We start from the raw sequence: 27,654 nt of genomic DNA on the forward strand, positions 1-27,654 counted from the left end.
CTTTGGTTCTAGCGGCCTTTAGCTCATTGTTGCTCTTCGGGAGGGGATGAAGAATGTAAAGGCTGTTGCTGCCTTCCACCACACGCTCGCTGTCTCCTGAGACTTGGCACAACTTTAGCGTAGCTAAATGTCAGAAATATAACCAGTCGGGGTTCATGTCCATATTCTTACTCTTGTCCGCTTGAGCCTGTGTGAGTGGAGAATTGATCAGCACGGTATTTTTGATTTAGTGGCGGTGATCACAAGAGCTCATGTTCGATATCAGTAAATCAATAATATTGCGCAGACGCTTTTATAATTTCACAGGTCCAAGTGGACACGAGTAGTAATTTTCATTTGCATTTTGTTGGTGATTGGTCATCGTTTTAGACAACGCAACTGACAACCCAAGCAATATTACCTCGCTTTGCCTCCCTCCTGTAACGTAGCCAGCTGAGACAAGAAAAAAATAACAAGCCAAGCTCCAAAAGGGGGCGTGCCAATTTGTCGCAAATCTCATCACAAAAAAAGCTGTTAAATCACGACAGAGACTTTTGAGTGGGGGGAATTTTAGTACTGATGTCTTTTTTACATGCAAAGCTATTATATAAGTGCCAATGTTAACGTCAAACAAGAGTCCCTTTCAGAAATCCTTCAAAACCTTTTCTTCCTTTCCATTTTTTTGTGCAACAAACTTTCTGCCAAAAATATTTTACTCTTTGTATTTGTTGCTGCTTTTTGCCATAAGCCATTAAATTTTCTTGGAACTTGAGCTTCACTGTCATTGTGTTTTAATGTCTATGACCGATTTAAAGACATCAGTGAAGCATAGTTGTGTCATCAATGCGAGAGGAATCCTGGAAGTTTGGCATTTGAACTCCAAACCTCAGAAGAGTGAGAAACGCGCTAACCACTCATTCACCATGCAGCCTGCCGGAATTATTTTGATCACTATGATTAGCACTACTATTGATTCAAGCATTGCAAATGTCAATTTTAGCAGTACACTGCACACGAGGGATTAGTGTTACAGAGCATCAAGGTTATGAGTTTGACTCATGGTTCAGGCCTTTTGTATGGTGTTTGTGTAGATGTTTTGTCGTCCTCCTAGATGTCAGTCCAGTGATTGGCTGATAATCAGTCCGGAGTGTATGCTGGCTATCGAAAATGGTCTTAAAATATTTTGCAGGACCCTTCCAACAAGCACACAAGCCCAAACACAACTCCACAAACCAGAACAAAACTACAGTATTAGCATAGTTGTTAAATACCCTGACTGTCATTCCGTCATCGCAGCGGACCAGTTTGAAGTTCTTGCCAAGGTTGAAGCTGTTGCTGATGAAACACACTTTGATAATCTTCACCGGGAAGATGTTGTTGCTGCCAATAGTTGCTGTGGGGGACAGGTCTGGGGTCTGGGATGGGCTGGAGGGAGACATGCTCCTCCAAGACAGGGTGCTCGTATCTCCCGACATTTCCCACGCGCACGTACACTCACACAAACACACACACGCAGATGCACACACTCAAGCAGACAGCATGTAAGCTACATCGACAGACATTGCCACCACAACAAATAAAGCAGATTTGTCAAACATCCTCGAATGAAGACACAAATGCTGCAAACAGACAGAAAATCATGACTTGGTGTATTTAAGCAAGCAAATTACTTTCTCTCTTCTACTCACCCATCGTGTTCAAATCTCACAAGCCCCACACAATGATTCTAAGCTGAAACCAAACTAACTTGTCAAAGATAGGCCGTTCTGCTTTTAAACTCTGTCATGTGAGAATTATTTTCTGTCAAATTTGTCTGTGTTAAACCGTTACCGAAAGCTTTTTGAAGCCTCACCCTGAAAAACATCCACACGAGTAAGCGAAAGAGGAAGCAACACTCACAAACAAACAAGGAAGTTGAAGAGCTGCTGACAGAAAAACTTACAGCACTGACGAAATGCTGAATCACCCAAAGTATTCTTCCAAATGTTGCTGGTTTTCATGTGAAGATCCATCGAATTGATAGATTTATGATGATCAAAAATGCGCAGACATTGCTTCAGCATATTTCATTATAAGGGCTCAATTAACAGGCGGTGGAACTCTCGTGCTTGCATCCTTTTGCCAAAGTAACAATGCTTTTGGAGGCCTCAACATGACCAAAAGTCACCAATTTATGCAAGTGCAGTTAAAGTGGTATTTTTTTTTTCTTTTAGGGGTCATGAGAATGGTGGCGGTTATGGTGGGAGCACTAAAGCCCTGGTCGCCGAGCACTTTGCGGGGTATCCCCGGGAATTTCTGGCCAGTGAGGACCTCTGTGAGGCAGTCTACCCGTCCTCGTTGCAGAAATAGTACAGTTCAACAGCACCATCTATTGGTAAAATTACTGCACTAAAACAACCTTAAAAATTATGAAAACATTTTCCCAAGTCCAAATGTGACCCCACCAAAGGAGGTTTTGAAGGCGTCTTTTAGTGTTGACGCGACGAGGAAGTGCCCGTTCGCTCTTCACGTCTTCAATACAGTGGACCCACTTTTCCAATGTAACTGGGGTGGTGAACGGGTGGCAGAAGGTTGGTTGGGCGAAGGTAATAACCAACTCCAAACAAAACGCATACACACACACGCACCTACGCACGGACCTACACACGCACACGCACACAAACACACACGACGTACGTTAATTGAAGTTAAACAACCTGTAATTATTAGCTAAATAATTCATCCACAACAAATGGGGAAAAAAATGCAACAGCTGTACTCAATGCATAGATTAAATTTGGGGATTTTGAAGACCTCTGACTTCGTAAACTTTTTCCTTTTTTTTATTATTATTTATTTATCTATTTGATTTTTAGTTTGTTTGCAATTTTTTCTCCTTTCATATTTGTTATTGTCTTTTCTGATGTGTATGATAGTTGTTGATTATGCCTTGTGCCTTAACAGATGATGTTCTCAGGTTAGATTCATTGTGTCAAATTGTTTGTACATTTATATCTTGTGAGTTTATAAAAAAAAAATAATTTAAAAAAATAGTTGTTGGTACTAGATGTGGTCGGGTTGCTAAATGTGTTCGTGTCCTTTGGCAGCCTTCGCACCTGCTGATGACATCACATGTTGTAATATATGTTTGTGATATATTTCTTTACTCCTTGTTTTTCACCCATGTTTGTTGTGTTTGTGTGTTCCAAGTTACTAAATAATAATAATAAAAAAATAAAGTACATTTACTGCTTCTTTTGCGAGGATCATTTTTTTTCGGGTTCTCTGCGTGCCTGTCAACGACGTAACATCAACATTCCATTGCTTTCAGAATCAGAGGGAAAACAGAGAAATGTTTTATCAAGAAATATTTCACATTATATACAGAGGTTATATTCATAGAATCTTGCAGCCCGAGTGAACCACGGCATTGTTGCTAGTTCGGCAGGAGAAAAGTAAACGTTCCACTGCTATGGAGAGGTTTGAAAAACTTTATGGCGCTACCAAATCAACCTTCCATCACCAGATGAAGTTATCAATGTATCGATCGATCGAATCTATCTATATCCATCTATCTACCTATCTATTTCTGCAGCATGGTGCACAAGTGGTTAGTATGACTCTGTCTCCCTCACATTTCTTGTGCTTTGGATTTGAATTGCGGGTACTCAGGCTTCCTGCAGCATTCCAAAACCAAGCTTATTTCTCAGCCCCATGAGCCCTGGCGAGAATTAGGTGCACGTCCTCTAGTATAGCAAAACCGGCGTTTTGTTTGCATGGAAAAAGTTGTGAAAGTCTACTTTGTTCAACAGCTACACACTTTAAAATTGTGGGAATGGTAGTTGTTGCAGTTTATAAGAGAAAACATCTCAATGCAACAAATGTAACAAAGTTGGAGGATGACGTAAGAAAAGAGGCCAGCGACAGGACAGTCACGTGTATAAAAACTCACATTTTGTTAAAAGAGGGTTGACAGTCTAATTCAAGCAGACGTATATATAGGAAGGAACCAAAACCTTCTACTTCTCACTGCATCATAACCTCAAGCACAAAGTTCAATGTGCGTGTTGCAATACCATGCTCTTTGTCCATAAATTGAAAAGAAGAACAGATACAACTTCGAGGTGATGGTCTTTTCAAACAAAGATTCTCAGACAATTATTTTCTGACATCTTCATTCTGATAAGGCACTGGAAACTAGTAATTATCACAACAACATTTTCTCCTCCTCATCCAAGGTTACAGTTCAAAACGTTGCTCTTGTAATCACAGATTCAACTTCTGATGCGTGTTCGTACAACCATAAACAGTGCAACAATTTCTGCTGTGCAAGACATTTAATAATGCAATGATGCTTAGAAATGGGGGTGAATTTTTTTTTTTCAAATAACCCACTCAAGGCCGATACGGTGGAAGACTGGTTAGCACGTTCAGCTCCAAGTATAGTGGTGCGGGGTTTAATTCAAGCTCCGGCCTTCTTGTGTGGAGTTTGCATGTTCTCCATGTGCCGGTGTGAGTTTTCTTTGGGTTCCTCGGTTTCCTTTCACATTCCAAAGACATGCTTGGTACGTTAATGGAAGACGCTAAATTGGCTCTAGGTGTGAGTGTGAGCGCGAGTGATTGTTCGTCTTTGTGTGCTCTGTATAAAATTTGGTATTTTGGCGATTATCGGCAAAATGTCGGCTAGCGATAAAAGTACAATGACTTCCAATGGAGAGTTTGTAATCGGTCCTTTCAGTGACTCTTATGGAGAGATCGGAGGGGGCATGAACATATTCCTCATTAAAAGAAGGCATTTTTCAAATTGTCACTTATTTCCTAATTTCTCCAAAATGAATAGATAAAAAAGGAAATGATAATGAGTTACAGTTTCCTGATAAACAATATATATAAACTGAGTTTGTTAGTGAAAAATGGGCCATCTTGGATTGTGTCCTCCTCCTCAATATCCCACTGATTCTCATGCCAATCGGGAGCGCCACTCCAGCTGGAGCTGAAAAAAAAATACAAATAAAAACAAAATAGACAAAACACACACACATACAGACGGACTGGACAAGAACCATGACAGTCACTAGTTATTACCTGCTGTTCTCTGCAAAATTTATATGAGACTGATGGGGAGTCATTAGAGTCAACATGGAGCTGACCCTGTGCAACAGGTTGCGGACCAGGAGGGGGGTGAGGGATGGAGGCAATTGAAAAATGCATTGATGAATTAGCAATGGTAATGAAAAAATGATGAATGTATATTATTTTTATTCATCCACAAACTATTTTTCAAGTGCATTTTTTCTCAAAGGTAGTTTGTTATAAGCGCGCACTCTAACCACCTCACGAACACACTTTAAGAGGTGGCCACTAACTTACCATCGTTGTCCACCAGGTGACGTCAAAGCCCCCTTTAGCGCATTTGCAATTGGAACGTTACTGGATTTCCGGTCTCTGAAGTAAGAACAATGAAAATAAATATCATACAAGATGTGCAGCGATCCTAAATTTGGACCACTTCAGCACCCGTTGAGACTGACTTGATTAACTGACTGTAAATCAGAGAGCGAGCTAGAGGGAAGGAGAGAGAGGGAGAGAGAGAGAGAGAGAGAGAGAGAGAGAGAGAGAAAGAAGGCGCTGAGCGAGAAAGAGAACAGGAGAGATAATCCATGTTTTGACACTGTAATATTAGCTGGGGTGATTCAACAATGGGGTGTACATTTGGCCGACTATCCTCCACTTTTATTCTTTTCTAAAAAAGGAGAAAATATATTATTACGTCGTCCCACAACCTTATTGAGTCTACGATGAACGCGGCCGAGCAGACGGTAACGTGGCTCATCACGCTCGGGGTGCTGGAGTCCCCCAAGAAGAGCATCTCTGATCCGGAGGCTTTCCTCCGGACGTCTCTCCAGGACGGTGTGGTGCTGTGCAAGCTGCTGGAGCGACTGAGACCGGGGACGACGGATAAAGTATGTGTTTGGAAAGACTGACGTCGGGAGCATTTATTTCAAAATTACACGAATACGCACGCACGGACGCGCTCACTCACGCACACGCACACAAACACACGCACATACAAAAACACATGCAGACACACGCACGCACGCACGCACACACGCACGCACACGCACACACACACACGCACACCAACAGACACACGCACACACACACCCCCCCCACATGCGCACGCACCCACACCCACACACTCGCACACGCACAGACGCAAACGCACACGCACACCCACGCACACGCACACACGCACACACACAATTCAAGCATAAACATATGACCGCAATCAGAAGAACCTTTGTTTACTGGCAAAACTATGGTTATATCCATGCAATGAATGAACTGTAAATGAATTACCAGGTTTCAGTTGGGATAATCAAGGTCGGACATGTTGCTTTCGAAATAAAAGTAGCGTACTGCAACATCCGCTTCTCTGGGTGACACTCATAATACAGAAGCAGCTCATTCGGAGCTATTCAACGTATTTTAATTACTGTTGTTGCGTTTAGGTAATATATTACACAAACGCCACGCTGAAGCGAAATAAACTTTTTATTTTTATTTTGAAACGCCAACCAGAATTGTATCGAGGCACTGACGCAAGCGATCACTACCAGTGAAAAGACAAGTGCATGAAACCACGCTAAAATAAACGTTATTTCCGTGTAGAAGAACTGTCCCTATTTTTAGCAATTAGTTTTATTTTCATTTTTATCCGTCTTATATACTTCTTAATTGGGCCACTTGTTATGTACAGTTTTTTCAGGAACCGAGGAGTGAGAGCGAGTATCAACTCAACATTAGCGAATTCATCAAATGCGTCGGAGCTTTCGGCGTGGAGGTGGGTGATTATATTCATGTTTATATTACTACGCTTAAATGACATTTCTATGTTCACCAACAATGATTTCAACAATGGTTTCCAGCATTTTGAAATAACTGTTTCCGAACCTGTTGATAAGGTGTGCCTGCATGCCCTTGTGATAATGGCCAGTTACAGGTGTGCACTACAGTATTTGGCAGGAAACGTCACATCAACGCGGAAATGACACATTGGATGTACTCATACAATAGAACATGTATTTAAAAATACCGTGCGTAGATAAGTGTTTTCAGGGTTTCTGCTGAGTTAAAAGTTGATACTTATAAACTACCCAGTTATCTGTGTTTGACTGTGTAAATAATGCTATGTCAAGTTAATTATGTGTAAATGATCCGGCCATAGTAGTCATGGGAACAGGAGACAAAAACAGTTCCGTTTTAAACTCTGAATTTTGAATGCATTTGGTGTGTGTTTGTATGATGCATATTATTTGCTAATACTAAAATATTAATGTATTAATTGGAGTTTAAATTTGAATGCTGCAGCAAATGTAATGCTGCATTTTTGTTTTCAGAGTTCAATAACACACACATAGGTCATTGGCATTTACATAACACAGAATCGAATGCTAATGTCCACAATGTCTGAAATGGGGAGGATAACAGCATTGTGGGGGTTGCCTGGGTGGGGTGGGTTTGTCCTGGGACGTGTGGGCTCAATGCGAAGAACAAAAGCTGGAGAGGAGAGTAGTAGGCTGATGTAATGCAACGTGTCATGCAGCTAGTGGATTTTCCAATCAGGTTGATTAGAAGTCGACCATGTTGCTGGATGCCAAGCCCTCCATTAGTGGCAGCCTATCTGACGTCAGCGTGGTAATTTAGACAATTCTCCCTGTCTCTCCAATCGTGGAGGACTTCTGAATCTGTAGTAACTGATTGACTTATTAGAAACAGTTGCAACCATATATTTTAGCCCTTTGGTAAATTATTTAAATGATATGTCACCTGTGAATATCCCTATGGCCAATCACTGGTAACTTTACACTTTCAATCAAATCATGAAATAGAATATTGAGTCAATATGATGTGACAATAGCAACCTTACTGAGCTAATAGTGATTGTAAATGATAAATGAATGTAAGAAACCTGTATAATGGCTACTCATTGTTATATGATGTAAGGGGCTGAAAATGTTGTATTGCACAAGAATTATATGCAGCACTGCAGCAATTAATTACAGTACAAAGTGGACTATTGTAAATTAACCCAATTACATTGATGGCTTCTAAATACTACTCAGCCAGGCTTCATTAATCACTGAGCGTTGCACTGGACTCCACGGCACTGGGGCTCTGGTTTATTTAAACAAATTCAAAGTGATAATGCTCAATATTTTTCAACAGCCGTATGTAATACACCTTGAGTGCTCCAGTTATGCCTTGGTAATGTTAATGTGTTGTTTCACAAGATTAACCACCTCAGAGGTATTTTGACAATGACAATGCATGTGTGCGCATATGTTTTGTGTGTAATGAAGAGATTACCATGGGGAGCTCAGACTTGGAGTAATCCCGCCTCAGACTGTAGATGGAATGGCACCGTAAACCCCAATCGAAACACCTTTCTGTCAGGCATGCGCGTCATCATACTGTAGTTTGATGTCATGATCCTTTTATAAGAAGCAGATTCTATCACCTGATTGTGAATCTTAATACGGTCATGATGTTGTATATAATCAATCTTCTAAATTCTGCAGCCTTTTGAGGTCAATGACCTCCTGCAGGGGCTGAACTTCACCAAGGTCCTAAACTGTTTGGTCTCACTGAACAAAGCCACTGAAGGTAACTGTGTTAGCATAAATGTTTTGAATTGTTTTTTAAAAATATCATTTGAATTTCAATGACTCATTGTTGTGCAGATTCAGGCGTTTCTGATTGTGTGCCACACTCTGCCACATTGAGGATTAAATCGTTTGATTCACTGAACAGTCAAAGTCGTTCCTCAAAACTGCAGCCACCACAGTATCACAGCCTTGTAAGTTATCATGGCAAAGGTAGCAAATAGCGCTCACCTAATAGCAGTCAACAAACAGATCATTTCTGTTTTCCTCTTATGCATTTTTTTCTGTCGCAGGACATGTCTGAGGGCAGTGGGTGTGGCCATTTTCTTTTCAAGGCACGCTTCCCATTCCAGCAGACAAATGAGGACGAACTCTCTTTCTCCAAGGGCGACATCATTAATGTGAGCAGGCAGGAGGAGGGGGGCTGGTGGGAAGGTTCGCTCAATGGCAAGACTGGCTGGTTCCCCAGTAACTATGTGCGGGAACTGAAAGGAAGCGGTGGGTGCTACAATGTCAATACACCTATCATCTCATATGCATTGCGGAGAATATGCAAAGACATCCCAAGCAGCAAATGCTCAAACACAGACATTCTCAAGCTAAATAAGTGCAGTTGGAAGTTGTGTGGTTTTTTTTAGGTTTTTTTTTTCAAAGAAAGGCAGGAAGGAAACTGGACTGACAAACAAAGCCAGGAAGTTCCACAGATGCTGGATGGAGAGGAACATCCTGAAAGTTCAGTGTCGAGAACATCGACTGTGATTTCAGGAGGCTGGCTGGGGATTGGTCTCGCTAACATCAGTTGTTTGCCATATAGGCTCCAGGATATCATCACACGATATGCCTGCGATTATTTGTCATTGACGGGCATCAAACACAGTTTACAGCAAGTCACCTAAAAAAAACAAACAAAGCAAAACAAAAAAAAAGTAAAAAACGTATCAAATTGTTTCAGATAAAAAGTCATTTTAATACTTAACACTCTGAAAAGTGTGTTTCTGCTCTAAATATGTATCTTCATGTTTCTTACTGTGCAGACAAGCCATTAGACAAACCGAAGTCTGGCATGCTGAGAAGTCCTCCAAAAGCTGTCGACACTTCTATCATCTGCAAGACATACTACAATGTGGTTAGTATCTTCATAGATCCTATTGTCAGAGGTGGTGTAAATCGATTTTGTTAGTCACAGGACTGACACATATTGTGGCTATAAAAAGTAATAGGAACTCATTGTTCAAAAATGCCCGTCAAAAAGAGAATACAAGTCATAACATTAAATTAACAGCGAAACATTGTGAAGGCAGTCATCATCATGTGGTGAAAGTATGGCACAACAGTGAAATTACCAAAAACTGGACATCCATCCAACGCAAATTATAAATAAAGAAAACAAAAAAACTGGTCAGGGGGGCTGCAGAGCAGAGAGGCTGACAGCCACTTTGAAGTGAGCTGCGGGAATTCCTAAAAAGGACTTGAATGCCAAAAATCTCCCATCCTCTTCATATGTCTGGGCTGTGGTGCAATCAATCATTTTTGATCTATTTGTGTGTGTGCGTGCGCGTCGGCCTGCGTGTGTATGTGTCTGTGCTGTAATGTAGGTTATTTCTTCCGTTCCACTGGTTTCTGGGACAGCCTTGCCTCAGGCTCAGTGCGTCTCTCAGTGTGTGCATGTATTTTAATAATGCAAGCTGCCACAGTCTCCCTTGGCTTCCCATCTTCAGTTGGGCATACCTGAATAGATCTTACTAACATAAAGATTGACCTGCCTTGGGTAAAATGTCAATGGAAGTGAATCCCCACTGTTTTGCGTGTCCTCTAATGGATCCTTCCAAAAGGAAGAAGTGCTGTGATGCTTTTAGCTTGTATTGCTGTCTCTCTACATTTTGTGATTTTAAGGTTGTCCAGAACATCCTGGAAGCAGAGAGCGAGTATTCCAGGGAACTTCAAAGTCTTTTGGGATCCTACCTGCGATCCCTACAGCCCACAGACAGGTTAAGTTTTTTTTGATAAATTTTCACAAGAATATTAAGTAAAACAACATCAGGGAATAGCTAAAATTGATTGCAAAGAGAACCAAAGAGAACTTCTGAATTATGAATATAACTCCTCCCTGATTCTCTGCAGGCTGAGTGGTGTTGACATCAACCACATTCAAGGAAATCTGGAGGAGATTTCGACCTTTCAGCAGATGCTAGTTCAGTCATTGGAGGAGCAAACAAAGTAAGTAGCCACATCCGTTTTGTCAGCTAGGAATGCACAACTGTTACCTTTTCAGTCATATACAGTACAAAAAGTCTACACAGCTCTGTTCAAATGCCAGCTTTTACTGTGGAAAAGAATGAAACCACGATAAATCATTTAAAACATTTTTCCACCATTGTGACGTATAAACGCAGAATGTGATTGCACAAGTCTGTGCGCCCTCTTATAATGGGAAATGTGGCTGTGTTCAGAGTTCACCATTCACCTTTAAACTCATGTTAAATTTCAGCAACTCCACCATTTAAAGGTCTTATCATTACCCAAATCAAGTTCTGATCTAGTAGGCATTTTTTAAAATTGTTTTTGCTTGAAGGTTTTGTTTTAATAAAAACTTGTATTTGGACTAAGGCCGCAGTTCCACCTTAACAAAAACAGCTGTCACCACCTGGCGTATAGGAGTGGTGCTCTTTTGGTGACAAGCAGTGTTGTGCCAAACATACCATTTGGGATTGTGACCAACAGTGTCACTGTTACCTTTGAAGTAATTTACTGATTACTTGTGTGAAAAATTACATTCAGCAGAAACCAACAACCCCGCCGAACATAAAAATGACACCCAGTTTTGCTACTTCATTGGAAGTGCATTTTTAACAGTGACATTTAAGAATACGGGTTGTTTTATTCAAATAAATGTATAGTGTCATTGAAGGTCCAAAATCTCTGTAGACAAGGCACAGTGTGCAGTAACATTTTTTTGGTTTTAGCTGACTGTACTTCCAGCTTGAAAACGCACATTTTTGTCTTTTTCCTCCATTGCTGTTCATGAACACGTGACTAGCCCATACGCGGAAAAATGATGTCACTCCCTCAGATGGTAATGTGAATTTGAATACTACCTCAATGCCTTTCACTATGTTCAAGCTGGAAATAGCATAGTTTCATTTTTTTTTTTGCGTGTTGCACAATGTGCAGTTATTTATTTTTTTGGGTGATTTTACTAACAACAATAATGTAAGGAATCAGCAAAGCTGTTTTGCAAGGCTTTGTCTCAGGTTCTCGTTTTTTTTTTTGTAGGACTAAAACCTGGCATTCAAACAGAGGTGTGTAGACTATTTCATACGATGTCATGATGTCTTGCAGCCTTGAAACATATCCTGAGCATTTCTTGAAATATACTCATTTTTTTAGGCTTTTTGCACTTCAGTCCATATAGACATCTGGTGTTAGATTGAAGAAATTCAGTGCTCTGTCAACGCACAATTTACTAATACCAACGAGAAGGGTTAAATCAAATCATCTCAGGCTTCATGTGCTACATGTTTTCATTTTGTTAAGGCTTCCAGAACGTCAGCAGAGGATAGGAGGCTTCTTCCTGAGTCTAATACCCCAGATGAAGAATCTTTATGTGGCTTACTGCTCAAACCATCCATCTGCTGTCAGTGTGCTCACTCAGCAAAGGTCAGAAGCCCCGTTCATCACTGCCTGTAAAAACTGGCTTTTTCTCAACATTAGAGTTGGGGTAACCAATAATGCTGGGACAAGCAAAGAGGCTTGAGAAACACAAGCAAACATGTCTCAGTTGCTTGTTTTCCAGTGAGGAGCTGGGAGAGTACATGGAATCCAAGGGGGCATCTAGTCCGGGGATTTTGACATTGACCACCAGTCTGAGTAAACCCTTCACTCGACTGGAGAGATACCCAACACTGCTCAAGGAAATGGACAGACACATGGAGGTACCGCTGTCCTGAGGATTACATCCGATGACTACTCTGTTACCAAGGAAACAGAAAACAAAATGAAATGATTTTTCCTGGGAATAAACATGAACCTCTATTTTATGTTGTTATTCTCAGGACCAACACCCCGACAGAGTTGACCTCCAAACTTGTATGGCATCATTTCAAAGCTTTGCAGTAAGACAGAAATATATCAGTCCACTCAAATAGTCCTGACCTGTGAGATGGTTCACGGAGTGTCGTCTCCTGCCTCTTTGCTCAGGCCCATTGCCAGGAAGTGAGGAAGAAGAAAGACCTAGAGCTACAGATTTTAACCGAGCCAATCAGGAACTGGGAGGGGGAGGACATCACGACCCTTGGCCCTGTTCTTCACATGTCCCAGGCTGCAGTCCGCTCTCAGAACTGTCAGGTGAACTGCTGGAGAATTTTGACCACGCACGAGAGTTGCAACAAGCGAGTCTAAAGTGTTAAGAGACACTTTGTATGTCTTTTAGGAGTCAAGTGAACGCTACCTTGTCCTCTTCCCTCACACTCTGCTTTTCCTCTCTGCAAGCATGAGGATGAGTGGATTCATCTACCAGGTTTGGTTCCTTACTATTAACAACCTTGATCTTCAGTCATGACAGCCTTGTAAAGTAACAATTACAATGAACCTCCTTCAGGATCTTATAATGTCGTTGGACTGTTGAAGAAACAATTGTTTTTGCAGGGGAAACTGCCACTCTCAGGCATGCTGATCTCTAGGATAGAGGATGGCGAAACCATGAGGAATGCTTTTGAAATTTCTGGTATGCCCTTGTTTTGATATTTTCATGTGATTCACAATCTGTAATGTCTTCTTTTCTGTCTCGTCTCATTTGACATGGAGTTAAATTTATTATTGTTTTTCCAAAGGCAGTATGGAAAATGTAGAAGATAATTTACAGGTTGTGTATGTGTGCTGTGCAGGTGGCCAATGTGACCGCATGCAAGTGGCGTGCAACAATCTGCAGGATCTGCTGGATTGGCTGGACCTTCTTACCAAACACACACACACCACTGCTGCACACGCACACAAGACTCAGTCGGTGTGTCACACAGTAAGTCATTCTTTCTACTCTCCTACTTGTACAAACCTCCTGAAGTTAAAAAATGACCTCTCTTCCACCCCCTCCCAGTTGCCCTGCCTGCCTGTCACCCCTTCCCGCCACTCAGAGTCTCGTGCCGGAAGCAACTTATTCCACACCCTCCCTCATCTTTCCTCTTATGGCGGCAGCCCCGTGTGGGGGGCCCTGGAGCCACCAAGTACCCCAAAACCCTGGAGCATGAGCTGTCTTCGGCCTGCCCCTCCTCTCCGGCCATCTGCTGCCCTTTACAACAAGGAGGTGTTTATTGACTAGCTGTTTAAAAACAAACCAATTAAACTTGTGCAGTGCTTTTAAACATTTGGTTCTTTCACATGAAACTATTGCCTTACGATGCACATGAACTGTTTGCAGGATATGAGTAAGAGTCCAAAGAATATGAAGAAGTTACTTCCCAAGAGGAAACCTGAGAGGAAACCCTCCGAAGAAGACTTCACTGTCAGAAAGTGTAAGAGGGTCAATCAAAACTGAGGCGCTCCATTAAAAAAAAGAAAAAAAGCTTGTTGGGTTGAAGAACCTCTTGTCCATCATTATTTTTCAGGCACAGCAGCTCTCGAGGAGGATGCTCAGATATTAAAAGTGATTGAGGCGTATTGCACCAGTGCCAGGACACGACAGACCCTGAACTCCAGTGAGTCCCCACACACTTTACACGTATAAAGTGGTGTCAATATGCATGCTCACCTCGAAGTAATTTTGTCCTCAGCTTTCAACTCTAACAAGGCATTTCTCTCTCCTCCCATTTTTTTCATCCATTGATTCCTCCACTTTCCACTTGTGTATTATTCTGTATGTTACTGCTTTATGCTCGCCAACCACTGTCCTCATTGTAATTATTATAATTTTGCTTTTTTTCCATAAAATTCAAATGGTTTATCCCCCCTGAGCCATTGTTTTTTTTTTTTTGTGGTTTTTTTACATTTGTGTTCTGATTGTTTTGGGGCCCACACCCAACTATTTAATTTTGTTCTGCATCCCAACTTGTGCGGTTTGTGTTTTCCCGCACCATTGCCCTCTGTATTCCCACTGCTGATTGCTGGTGCAGCCTGGCAAGGCACTGACCTCATGCACAACCATGTGCTCGCTGACTCCAGCTTCATCGTTGCTGGCATCCCGAGCAACCTGCCATGTTCCGACCAATCAGAAGACTCGGATTATGACAGTATCTGGACCGCCACTAGTTACAGGACTGCCTCATTTTCTCGTAAGATTTTGGCGTAGCAAGTCGGAATATAGACTGTGGCAACCTGGGTAGCTTGCAAATAGAGTTAGCGTGCTAGAGTCCGTATCTGCTGTTTGTATGTGTGTGTGTAATTTGCTTTGTTGTTTTGTATGCATGTTGTCACATGATATCTGTAGAAGAGAAACAATAGCTGACAATGTTGCCTCTATTTTCAGGTTCCAGCAGGAGGGATGTTCACATGTTGTTCCCGGAGGAGGAGAAGATCATAGTGGAGGAAACCAAGAGCAATGGACAAACCGTAATGGAGGAGAGGTGAGACGGGTGTATGGCTTGTAAAACACGAGTAGTCACAATTAGATGTGAGACTTGCTTCCTGTGTATCATGCTGCAGTTCATGTCAATGTAATGCCATCTTGTCTTGCTTCGGCAGGAGCCTGGTAGACACTGTATACAGTTTGAGAGATGAGGTCCAAGAACTCAAACAGGTAAGTGGGCTCTTTGCTCGGATGGTGAACAGTATCCGGGAAAGACATGTTTTTGTGGTCTTTCAGGACAACAAGAGGATGAAAAGGACACTGGAGGAGGAGCAGGTAGCCAGGAAAGAGCTTGAGAGGATCATCAGAAGAGTTTTGAAGAGCATGAATGACCCAACCTGGGATGAGACGAACCTCTAAAACTGTTGAAATGAGTTGGACTCTCTCATTGGACAAATGCCATGGAGAGAAATGAGGCTGAACCATCCCAAATTACCTTAATGTTTTGCAGCCGCTGAGGTAGTAAGATGACATGCATCCTTTTAGAACGCCACAGACTGAAAAATTACCTCTTTTTTTTTAGACAACTAAAGTAAACAATCACAGTGAGTCAGGTAAACGGTATGCGTGGTATATAAACCAAAGCAATACAATATGGGATTTTTATGATGTCAATTATGCAATTCAAGAAATACTAAATATTGTTTTTTTTCTGTACTATTTTGATTTTATTTTCTATACTTAACTGGTAATACACTGAATATTGTGTTCAATGAAGACGTTCCTTTTTTCAAAGCTATAACCCTTTACAATGTCAGCTGCAAAGAAGCCATTTGTCAAATAAAAGTCCTTGACTTTATGAGCTACATAATGCAATAGAAGTGCAAATTATGTATTTGATAGCAGCTGATCCAAGTTGTATGTTTTAATGTCAATGACTTCCAACAATCACACAGAACACTCCTATTTATTTCACTGATGTGTCTCTAAAAATAAATTTCTTCCACCGATGGAGTGTCTTCTGACAATCCGAATCAGAATCACATTGTCATGTCTTTGTTGGAAGGCTTCTGTTAGTTGTGGGTGAGGACTGTTCAGGACTAATAGGACTTGTGGGGGGAGAATCTATTAGACCGGCTATAAATAGAAAGTTACAATACCAGCCAAAGACCAAGGAGGGTGCTGAAGGCTCATTCATCAAAAGCGTGCATAAATTTTAACGGTGACAACTACACACTCGTTGGAAGTGGATGAGTAGCGCACGTGTAGTTTTATTTTCTACCACAAGATGTCACAATGCGTCTTTTTCTTTTTTAATATTGTACTAAGTTTAATAGTAAATGCATTGAGATGGTAAAGTTCTGTTGAAACGCAGTCAATACACACTTTTTCGATCATTAGTGACTCGAACAAGGATGAAAACTTTACTGATGTCCTATCACAGGGACGTTTTGGAATGTACAAATCACTGGTGAAGCATGAACTTGACGTTGGCAATTGTTGTTTTAGGAGGTGGATACAGATACTAAACGTTTTTGTGAATAAACACTAATGTTTTTTGTGATTTGGGAAATTGCCCATTAGATAAGTAATGTAAAGGTGTTTATATTTTTACATCTGTTTATGTCAAAGAACACATTCCCTTTGGCTTTGAACCTAAATATTTATTGGGACATCTTCGGAAAGTCAAATCCCCTCACCCTTATGCCTCCTTTCCTTTTCCCTTTGTTGGATGATATCTTCAGATAAGGATATATCCAAAAAGTGCTACACATTCCACTAGCTTCTAAGTGGAGGATGTCTTTTAACCACAACGTTTGAACCAAAATCAACCACACTATTTTCAGGGCCCCTGAACACTGTTCAAGCTTTCGTGGCTCTGCAACCCTCTATTGACCCAGAATGGATGTCAAAAGGCCGTTTCGACCACTTACGTCAAACATTTCGACTGGCAGGAGCTTGAGAATTTGTAAATTTCTATGTTCAATAAAGTGATAAAAAGTAAGCTGACGGCGCTACCAAAAAATAGTGAAAGGGACACTTGATTGACCTTGACATTGATATTTAACCATTACAACAAACAATTCATCGGAATCAACAGTATTTGTTGTTAACATTCGCCTCAAAACTGGACAATCCCAGTGGGTTAATTCCGATTTCCCATTTTACTCAATGCGGCAAAAAAATCTGTGTTGACAAACGACTGCGACAAGATGGCGGAGACCTTGACGTGAATCCGGTAAGTTAGTGCGGCACTGGTGCTGGAGCATAGACTGTAGTAGCGAACCAGCTGTGCAATACCATGCCTTTGGCATTACTGCCATCTAGGGGAACAAAACCAACACAACACATCAATACAGCGTTGGACGCTTGATGAAGTGTTTCTCTTTCAGCTGTTCTCTTGAACTTCTCTGTCTGGATCTGCACTTTCTTCATACAGTTGCGCACTGGGCATCAAAATTTAAACTCTGAAGGTAATTTATTCCCTCTCCCGAACTATTATATGTTTTTTTGTCTCCTGCTAGATGGATACGCGCATATGTTATAGATAGATAGATAGAACTGATTGCTCAAATGGGGGTTTGATTTTGAGGAATACGCATGACACAAAACAAATTTGTTTAGACTCACTAATTGTTAACCTGGTAAACAAGAGAAACCCTGGTTTAACTGTCAATGATTTAATTAGGATGGGTGGACCGTGGAATAGTGCAACCAACATTTACCTCCCGGTCGCAACGTACAGTCACCTAATCACCAGTAGCAAAACCTCATCCAATTAAACATTGTAAATTGCATCTTGTGGATCTATATCAAACCTTGGACGCATTATCCAGCGAATTGTCGTAATCAGCTTGTTTCCTTCTTCTGCTCTCTATTTATGTGCAGTTTAAAAGTCCATTTGGATAACGGTCGTGCATTTGAAATTTGTTTTGATAATAGTTCTGATGTGACCGGGGTAATCTGGATTGGATTGAGACCATGAGGCAAACTAAAATTTGGGCCAGGTTGTCATTGTAAAAGAGACATTGTTCTCAACTAATCTACCTGGTTAAATAAAGGCGTATATTTAACAAAAATTAAACAAAGAGGCAAACCCCATGCATTTGAAGTGCTCTTGAATTGCAACACTTGATTGAGGCAATTAGCTTCATGGTTGTTGAAAGGCGTTGTTGAGTTCTACATTTTAAGTGTGGGGTCCTCTAATAGTGTGATCATGTTGCATTGTTTTGTCTGCCATGTAGGGTGTTGAGATTGGGAAGACAAACCAGCTGGAAACCGTAGCTATTCTATTTTTCAAATCTATATTCTCTGCACAACCCTAAACTCAACTCAGTTGTATTTATAAAGCACTTTAAGACTACCACTGCTGTATGCAAAATGCTCTACATGGAGCAAAAGTAAATCATACAACAAAGAACAATAAAACTAATGAGTAACAAAGACAGTAAATGGCACAAAAACAGTAAGTAAGTCTCATGCTGAGTCGAAAGCCAAAGAATAAAACAGAGTTTTAAAACGAGTTTTAAAATTACCATTTAGGTCATTCCAAAGAGAAGGACCGGCAATGCAAAACGCTCCATCCCCTCTGAGCCTTCACTTAGACCTCAGTACCTCGAATAGTAACTTTCTGTTTAAAATGAGATTGTGCTACAGACGTGGCATGACGTGTAGTTAACGGAGTGCCGTGTGTGACGAGCTTGATGCTCCGTCCCACTCGAAGCCTCAACTTCTAGTGCTCTAAACTTTAGTGTCATAACCGGGTGAGTTAAACAATAAAATAAAAATTGTCTATTGCAAACACTAAAGCGTCCCGACAAACATTGTCAAAGGATTTTGAAAAACTCTTTGACTTTCAATTTAGTTCAGTGCGTGTCTGGGCCCATTCACAAACACGGACATACCTTAGATCTCGTCCCTGCTTTTGTTCTATCGTTCTCAATTTGAAAGTGTTGGACAATGTGTTTTCTGATCATATGACTGTACTCGTTGATGTAGTGTTTTCCTCTACTGCTGCTAAAACTACAAGGAGTGTGTGCTGGTGGTGGGCTTTTAACCCCCTCACTGCTAGTCAGTTCTCTAATTCCTTTGATCAGCTTTATGTTGCTACTTCAAACACAGGAACTCAAAACTCAGATCCTGGTTCCTCTCATCTTGCCGTAATTTTAGATTCTGTGGCTCCATTAAAAAGTAAGAACGAAGCCATGGTTTAATGAGAGAACTCATGCAGCTCAAAAATAATGCCGTAAAGCTTAAAGCAGGTGGAAAAAAGACCGGCTGCAGGTCTTGTATCAAATCCCAAAACACTGCTGGCGCGTTTGCCAAAGCAAGGTGAAAGAGTCCAAGAGGGAATACTTGTCCATTCTTATTCAGGCAAATCGTCATAATCCACATACTGTATTTAAAACTATCAATTCTGCATTTAAGCCCCGTCAACCTTTTCCACCAACAAGCGCAGGAACTTTTAGTTCCTTGTAAAATAAATTCCTGGTTAGTTGGGGTTGCTGTAGGCGGAGACTTGAGTGGGAGGAAGCATCAAGCTCGTCAGACACGTACTTCGTTAACATATACATGTCTTGTAACCTGCCAACCATCCTTTACACAATATCATCTTAGACTGACAAGACTCTTCATTTAGAAAATAATTAAGCCACACATGATTGGCGCCGAGTGCACACGCACGACGCTGCGCATGCAGTTGTGCCTCCCGAAGTTTTTCTTCGGGGTGGCCCGATGGGGCTACTTAAAATCATGGGGTGACACAACAAAACTAAAATCCATCATTTCAGGATTTTATTATGCTGTTGTAGTAAACAGGCCAGTAGAAAACGATGTGAAAGGCTTAAGCACATCTTCTGATGTTCTTCGATTTATTGTTATATTTAATGTTATTAATGATTAATGTGTTGAAGTTGAGGGGTTCTTGTTTACTAAATTCGCTGCGGTTTCCTTCTTTCAGGCTGTGAGACGCATGCGAGGAAGACGATCCACTAGGTTATGACCATTTCAGAGCTCCAGGATGGGAACAAATCTGTCTATGGAAGACGAGCTGGAGCAAACGCCAGAGGTGCTGTCAACAATCAGTGGTAGGAAACCATTCCTTCAGTTGCATTGCATGAGCGCTGATGTGATTACGTCTACTATGGCTCTCTAATAGCTAGCTAACTTCCTCCTTTAAAGTAGCTATCTTGTTTTCCACACTGAGGCTCTACTTAGGCTAGTAGAAGCAAGCAGCCAACCACCAGGAAGCGAGGACACGGCCCATTGCAGGTTGGCGAGATCCAGCCCAGTGGTTGTAATATCTAAGAAAGCCCACTGCTTGAGACAGATACGCTCCTAAAAGAGTGGATTGAGTAAATCAAGTTTATGCTTTTTAGATATAAATATGACCGATGAATATTTCAGTTTATGAAAAGGCTCTCAGAATTGTTTGCATATCTTGGTGACTTATCAAGGAAAACACATCCCACATGAGAGACCGCATGTAAGGTTATAATTTTCTTGTTCTCTTGTAATCATCCATTGAGAGTCTAATCCATTGATCATTTTTAGAGGTTGAAGTAGAGATGTCGGGCAGCACGGTGGATGACTGGTTAGCATGATCGCCACACAGTGCAGAGGTTGTAGGATTGATTCCGGCTCCGACCTTCCTGTGTGGAGTTTGCATCTTTTCCCTGTGCCTGCGTGGGTTTCCTCCGGGTACTCCGGTTTCCTCACACATTCCTAAACATGCATGGCAGGTTGATTGGACACTCTAAATTTCTCCTAGCATATGAGTTTGAGCGAGGATGGTTGTTTGTCTGTGTGTGCCCTGCGATTGGCTGGCAACCAGTTCAGGGTGTCCCCGCCTCCTGCAAGAAGATAGCTGGGATAGGCTCCAGCACCCCGTAACCCTTGTGAGGAGAAGCGGTACAGATAATGGATGGATGGATGGATGGAAGTAGCGATGTCCACATACATTTTGGTGGTTATTATCGCTGTGTTTGGACATTATTAGCAATGTATGTAGAATGATATTGATTGGACACATTTTGTCTTGTTCCTTCCCTAACTCCAACCAACCACGATATGGGAAGAGGGGGGAGGGGTGGGGGCATGGCTATATTGCTGACTAATAATGGATGTTTTGAGAGTACGGCAGTTTAATGACTGATTTCTCGAAAACAATTTGATAAAATTGAAAATACAGGATAATTTTAAAAAATAAAAATGAAAACATAAAATTGAGCTTGCTAGTGAAAAATGGGCCATCCCGGCTGGATGATTTCTTGATTTCTTTAATTTGATCACTGAATGGATTTGTCAGACTGTTCAATGCTTTAGTACTTTTTTGCAGAATTTGCTGTTCTCTAACAAGGTGCTGAACAGCAAAATTCACAAAAGGAGTTTGATACATAAATTGACCAATAAATTTCCCTGTTCAGTTACAATTGGAATTTGAACCCCAATCTTCCTCATACTGTTCACATGTTGACATCACGAGACCAAGACAACATATAACAATTGACCAACATTACTTTGTCATTGCAAGGCTAAAAACAGGATGTTGTCAGAGGGAAGTGGCCACTTGGCTCAGACGGAATCATCAGCAATTTCAGGGAGTAGAATAATTAATAATCTAAATTTCCAAAGACGTCCACTTTTTTTTTTGCGACTCTTCCAGTTTGTACGTGCCCATGTGCTCCTTTCAATAATCAAATGTGGCCTTTGAGGGCAAACCTGTGCCCCCCCCCCCCTTGATGTAGATGCATATAACAATCACAAAAATCCAAAAGACAAGCATATTATCGTCGCTGTAAGGTGAAAATCTTTGTTCAAAATTCAGTCAGTTTTATATTTTTACACAAATCCTTACTGTTGGTCATTCCACATGTGGGTCTTTTATTGTTACAAATTATTGTCCTATCTAAATTGAAAATTGTGTTGCCAATAAGAGCAAGCCATATTAATGGCACAACCAACAGGCCACTTTATGGTTTCCTGAAAAATGATGGGTTTCGAGATGCGAGGATTCTGCCCGATCCCAGTGAAATGAAAGTGGCGGCTGCTGGTCATTCAAAATTTTTTAAAATTAGTTTGTTGTCCTCCTTCAATTGAGTCTTCTTCACAAACTAATCTGCTCCTGTAGTGAAGTCGCTTCAAGTTTAAGCCTTAAACCTTCTGCACTGACTGACAACCTGGCCACTCTTCTCCCTCTCTCCTCATGCTTTGCTTTTTGCATCGATTGATTGCTCAATTGTGAGCTTTTGGACTCAAATTTGTTGCTCACTCATGGGGTTATCTTTGTAAAAAAACAATCTAAGTCATACTCCTGTCATTGTGTGCTGACAAACTTGTGTCTTGAGCTACGCCTTCCAGCTTTGATTTAATAGAGCTAAAATTGTTAAAAGTATTAATTCTGGAATTATTTTTTGTTCCATTGGCGAACTCAGGAAGTGTAAGTAAATTTACATCCTGGAATTGAGTGGAAGCAGGCGGTAATTATTAATTTATGTATTTATTTTTTTACGGAAGGCGCCAGTTAATTTCCAGTCCTGCCCAGAAGGGCGTGCTGTAAATAATTGGACACTGAGGTTTGGTTCGCAAATTCATTCAGCACGTTAAGTTGAAAGGAGGGGGTGAATTCAAAGGACACCCTCTTCCTCTCCCTTCCTCTGATAAAGCCGCCCAGACATCAAGAAAAATAAACATGCCCAAACAGCAAGCAATTGGGTAGTATCAAGCCAGCTGGGCTGTATTAATATGACCTCATTTGGCTGCGACCATGTCTCTGGTGGAGTTGATACAAGAAGTTCAAACTTTGTTGAGTCAACTACTTCGCAATTTTAATTTTGGGCCACATACCCAACATGCATCAAACATCAGTTGCGGCCATCGCCCAACCTCAGGTTAGTGTTCTCGTTGGCATGTCCTGTACATGTCACATTTTGCTGTAATCTACACAAATTACTGTTTTCAGATTAGGCTACATACAGTCTGTAATACTTTCTGGAGCACTTTGTGGTATGTGGGAGCTTGACTTTAGTAACTGATTATCTTTTTCACATGGCTAATTGCTAACAGACTTTATGCCGCCATACGCACTCGTGCAGATTTATGGCTCAGCTTGCCACCACAGATTGGACAATGAATTGGACTATAAGAGGAGAAAGAAGATAAGCAAACTCTCAGTACAGTCGCAAGAGCAAGTGTGTTTGTATTTATCATGTCCACCTGTCTTTGCTGTGGAGGAGCAGAAAAAAACAAGAATCCTAAATATTCGCGGGTTGACAGTACAGGTGAGCGTTGACTTGCTTAAATTATCTTTTATGTTACTAGTGGATATGATTACAAAGAATCTGAATTGTTACATGGAAACGTTTATCATGCCCAATCCATATTCATTCACAGAGCACGAAACCAGACGGGTCAGAGCACGTGGCTTGTTTTGTGGACATTTTGTATTTGAGCATATCTAAGCAAACAGTGTGCGATCCCTTCGGGCCACTGATGTCGGTTTCGAAAGAGCAGGCGGCTGATTCGGGAGCAATAGTTAGGGCCACCTTTGTGGAGCTATGCTAATGCTAATACAGAACAATGAACTATGGTGCCTGAAAGTGCATTCAACTCCTGCAAGTTAGGAACAAGTTTACCATTAAAATAGTTAATTCAAGTCATTGGCTGTGCAATGAGAAATATAGAGCTTGTGTTCACAGTTGTGTGTGTGCGTGCATGCTTGTGCATATTATGTGGGATGATCAAGGATGTTTTTCGGGGTCCTGTTACGTGTCGCAAAAAAAACTGCATCACCATGTTTCTTAGTCTGATACTCATGGGCAGAGCAGAGGGGCGGCACAGAAAAAGGAGGAGTGATCAAGCTAGTTGACAGGTGTACTTGTGTGTGGAGAGGGAGATACAACCAGATGTATAAAATACAATGAGGAGTGCAGGATAATGTAGGCAGGTAATCGTTTCTTTACCTGTGGCCGTGAAGATGGGAACCAAAGAGGAAAAGGGTGGGAAGGAGCATGGAGTTGAGCGGTTTGTCTGCATCTCACTGGCGGAGATGGAGAGCTACTACAAATACACCCAATGCTGTAGACAGCTGCATTGGAAGTGTGAGTGTTTGACTTTGTCATATTTCTCCTACTTCAGATATATATATATATATATATGTATATTGACTAAGTGTGCAAAAGTAACAAGTAAAGTTATGAGCTGCTCTATTTCAATTGCTAATATTTAATTTCATCTCTCACTCAGCACTTTGAGGAGCTTGTCCAGGTTTAAAGCGCTTTAGGATATGCTTATGCTTATGCTTTGATGAACAATTGCCAAAGTATTATCCTTCTTTAGTTACAGACAGCCATAAAATCCTCGTCAATCTCTTTCCAGTGCTCCTCTTCAATATAACACAACAATAATCATGTAGCGACCATTGTTGTTGTTCTGTGAAAGTGCTGCTTAAGTGCGACAGATCACATTGCATAGTTTTACAGCTTGGGAGGAGAACAGCTGGTTCTGAACAAGTACCATATCCTTGTTTATTCAAGGTGGTTCAAAATGACATTTGCATAAGTTGTGTGAGTGGGTGTGCGGGTGTGAGTGCGTGTGTGTGTGTGTGGGTGTGTGGGGGTGTGTGTGTGTGTGTGCGTGTGTGCGCGCACGTGCATGTGTGACGATTGATCCTGTTATAGTGAGTATATTTTTGGAGCTCGATACCTGCCAGGGCTACTCTGATCCAGTTCCTTTGGTCTTTATTTAGAGCTGGTGTGTGTATTTTTAGGATTTACTACAACAGTAATACTACGTGACTACTGCTTTTTCACTTAGTTCCTAACTATTATTTCCCTCTTACTGTTTTTTTTCCTTTATGTTGAAAACTTTGCTCAATTGCCTTTGCTATTAATTTAATTGTAGTAACTGACCTTAAGATAACCTCTGACTCATTTTAGTGGTACACTGTTACTCTCATATTGTATAGTAGACTAGCCTTGGTAACTTCAGATGGAATTACACTGTAGGCCAAAGTACCAATTAAAATTTATTTTTTAATTGCCTGTATACACGTGTACCTGTCAAGTGAGCCTCATCCACTCTTACTTTGTTCACATTTACTAAACATGTAAAACAGTCCACATGAACAGATATCACACGACGTCAACACCGGTCAGAAACAGCATGGAAGTTAAAAAAAAAGTCAGAATTGTGACACTTGAAACTTGCAGTGTAAATCCTTTCCTAATTGTGTTTAGAACGTCCATTAGATAATGTACAGTGAACCCCCGGTTATCGCGGTTAATGGGGACCGAGACCACCCGTGAAAACTGAAAATCCGCGAAGTAGTGTCGCACCTTCAAAAAAAAAAAAAAAAAAAAAACACCGTGTATATATATATATATACTTCGCACATATATATATATATATATATATATATATATATACTGGTAGAGAGAGAGTGAAATTCATGTTATAACAAAAAAACAAATATTATTAAAACTTATTTTTTTATTCCCCAGCCATTATTTTTGTATTTATTCAATTACTTCTTTTTGTATTTATTTAATTACTTCGACTTTTACCTGCTGGTACGCCGTCCGGTGTGCCCTGTGAATGTTATGATCCTCCAGCAGAACTGGAGGATTGAACAGGACTCTCCAAACGCAGACACGGGGAAAAAGGTGGTGATACAAAGATAGTGTAGCGACTTTGTAAATAGTTCAAGGGTTCTGTGTTTTCCTCTTTTCTGTGGAGGCTGTGAAGGCAGCAGGGGAGTGAACGTTATGTTGTTGTGGTTGTGTTGCTCTCTCTCTGATCGGCGTGGTTGCGGCCAACAGCAGCCGTTTTTGGCTTAATAATAAAAGCGTTCGCTGATGGACAAATTGGCCTGATTTATTATACAACGTTACAATATTTATTATAATCACAATATAGTCAGTGTAATCAGCGCGTCTCGCAGCAGCTGATGGCATGGCGCGAGATGATCGCTGGAGGAACGCCCACACAGCTGAAAAACAAAAACACACGCGGCATGACAGGCACGGATCATGACAGTGAAATGAAAGGTGGCATTCTTCATTTATTTATTTATTCATTCATAACTGACAGCCTCGCTCTGCGCCGTTGCCCGGGCGGAAGGTGCTCCTATTCGGCTTAACTACCACACACGCCGGCCGGTCTCCTTCGGAGCTCACGCACGGTCCCGAACGAAGCCAAATGTCGCCGCGCGAGTGCCCGGGCGGAAGTTGTTTATCTTCGGCTTGACAGTCACACACGCCGGCCGGTCTCCTTCGGAGCTCACGCACGGTGTCCGATCTTGTCAGTCGCCACCAATCGTCCGGGGGAACCTGCTCTTCTTCGGCCACTCTCTTCTTCGTCCACTCTCCTCTTCGGCGCACGCCGGCCGTCTAACCGCTTCAGCGCCCCCTTGTGCCGCTCGGCGAAACTACAATGCTCCCGAATATTTTTTAGACCCGCGAAAGGTGAACCGCGAAGTAGCGGGGGTTCACTGTACATTTAAGGACATGATGTTGGAACACAAAAGATCTGTTAGTGTTTGTCCTGGTGTTTTAGTTTCTTTCCATTTTCCTTTCCTCTTTGTTCTGTAATTGCCATAGTGGCTTCAAAGTCAATTACATTTGTTGTACACCTGCTGTTGGAGTCTTTAGAGGAAAAATAGAGTGTTCTTTGCTCTCTGAATCTCAAATAGTGCAAACTAATTCGTTTGCAATCTCCTGGTTAGATTAAAGTTCCTGCTTAGGGATATTTTAATTGCTTGGGACATGCGCAACGAAAGCGTGTTGATCAGCTGCTCATAACTTCCTGTCATAGTCCTCTGATCTGGTGTGTCCATGTCATATGCATGTGTGTGTCTATGTGTGCTTGTGGCGTGGGCCACTTCCTCTTTGATTGAAACAAAAATCACAAGATTTATCATGCCGTTATTCATTATTTTAGTTACTTAATCTGATGTGTTTCTGCAGTGTCCAGTCTTTGACCACATTTAAATATTTTCTTTAAATAACTTGATATAAATATATAAACACTATATCAACAAAGTTGAATTGTACGTATTCATTTTGACATAATACACTAAACTCTTTTAACATCATTAAAATAAACACAACTCTGATTTCCACAATTCCTTGTTGAGGTGTGGCATATTTTGATAATAAAGACCACATTTAATGTGGTAGGCATCTGGATCGAGAGACAGGCGGTTGACAACAGCTGGATCACAAAAGGAGAAGCCATTGCTCGTCTCTTTTGTGGTTTCCAATGTCCACTATCCAGATTGATGCCAATATTGAATGATCTATTCCAGAATATTTTCTCCCTCTTACACACTACACTATTCCGCAATGATTTACGTGTCAGTTTGGTAGTAAATTGAGTGATAAGTCAGCAGCAAAAAGACAACCACCAAACATAACATGCTCTGTCAAGTCCTGCACTTGGCAGATGTAAAAAGCAAGTGGATGATGAATATGTCATGCGTCTATATCCTCTGCTGTGTATTTCTTCCCCGAGTTGCCTCTCAATTGGCATCTTCCT

General features: G+C 41.2%; 3 protein-coding genes and 1 long non-coding RNA gene across 12 annotated transcripts in view; 2 read left to right on the forward strand and 2 right to left on the reverse strand.

Annotated features, from left to right (window-relative positions):
- The window catches only part of LOC148340906 (protein-tyrosine kinase 2-beta-like), a 29,707-nt gene extending 27,845 nt beyond the window's left edge, over positions 1-1,862 (reverse strand). For 2 of the 3 annotated variants that reach the window (XM_088289808.1, XM_088289806.1), the window contains exons 1-2: positions 1,668-1,862; positions 1,251-1,598 (exon numbers count right to left, since the gene is read on the reverse strand). In XM_088289808.1, coding sequence (XP_088145934.1) covers positions 1,251-1,454 — 204 coding nt within the window. In that variant the 5' untranslated portion in view covers positions 1,455-1,598; positions 1,668-1,862. The remainder of the gene's footprint in view (positions 1-1,250; positions 1,599-1,667) is intronic. The other variant, XM_088289807.1, reaches the window with a different exon arrangement.
- A 2,392-nt stretch (positions 1,863-4,254) lies between these two features.
- LOC148340908 (uncharacterized) lies at positions 4,255-6,939 on the reverse strand. Its single transcript, XR_015842570.1, has 4 exons — positions 6,913-6,939; positions 5,329-5,403; positions 5,044-5,109; positions 4,255-4,951 (listed from the first exon to the last, which is right to left on the reverse strand). It is a non-coding gene; the product is annotated as an uncharacterized LOC148340908 (long non-coding RNA).
- LOC148340909 (rho guanine nucleotide exchange factor 7-like) lies at positions 5,542-16,160 on the forward strand. 4 transcript variants are annotated; one of them, XM_088291484.1, is made up of 23 exons: positions 5,542-5,921; positions 6,719-6,802; positions 8,322-8,423; positions 8,541-8,625; positions 8,703-8,818; positions 8,918-9,122; positions 9,659-9,750; positions 10,518-10,612; positions 10,746-10,841; positions 12,159-12,281; positions 12,418-12,556; positions 12,677-12,736; positions 12,822-12,968; positions 13,054-13,140; positions 13,269-13,347; positions 13,508-13,638; positions 13,717-13,923; positions 14,038-14,131; positions 14,225-14,314; positions 14,729-14,887; positions 15,082-15,178; positions 15,297-15,351; positions 15,418-16,160. In XM_088291484.1, the coding sequence occupies exons 1-23, from the start codon at positions 5,757-5,759 to the stop codon at positions 15,538-15,540; spliced, it is 2,631 nt and encodes an 876-aa protein (XP_088147610.1). In that variant the 5' UTR covers positions 5,542-5,756; the 3' UTR covers positions 15,541-16,160. The 4 variants fall into 4 exon arrangements, with proteins under 4 accessions (XP_088147610.1, XP_088147606.1, XP_088147607.1 ...); XM_088291480.1 differs by lacking the exon at positions 8,322-8,423; XM_088291481.1 differs by lacking the exons at positions 8,322-8,423; positions 14,729-14,887.
- A 1,287-nt stretch (positions 16,161-17,447) lies between these two features.
- The window catches only part of mcf2la (mcf.2 cell line derived transforming sequence-like a), a 67,496-nt gene continuing 57,289 nt past the window's right edge, over positions 17,448-27,654 (forward strand). Inside the window, exons 1-2 of one of the 4 annotated variants that reach the window (XM_088290213.1) lie at positions 17,448-17,594; positions 20,081-20,207. In XM_088290213.1, coding sequence (XP_088146339.1) covers positions 20,141-20,207 — 67 coding nt within the window. In that variant the 5' untranslated portion in view covers positions 17,448-17,594; positions 20,081-20,140. Of the gene's footprint in view, positions 17,595-20,080; positions 20,208-22,828; positions 23,010-24,023; positions 24,219-27,654 lie in introns of those variants that run through there. The other 3 variants (XM_088290211.1, XM_088290210.1, XM_088290214.1) reach the window with 3 other exon arrangements.

The sequence above is a fragment of the Idiotropiscis lumnitzeri genome, chromosome 3 (genome assembly GCF_059441095.1).
Source record: "Idiotropiscis lumnitzeri isolate Australia: NSW breed Sydney's pygmy pipehorse chromosome 3, RoL_Ilum_1.0, whole genome shotgun sequence".
NCBI lineage: Eukaryota > Metazoa > Chordata > Actinopteri > Syngnathiformes > Syngnathidae > Idiotropiscis > Idiotropiscis lumnitzeri.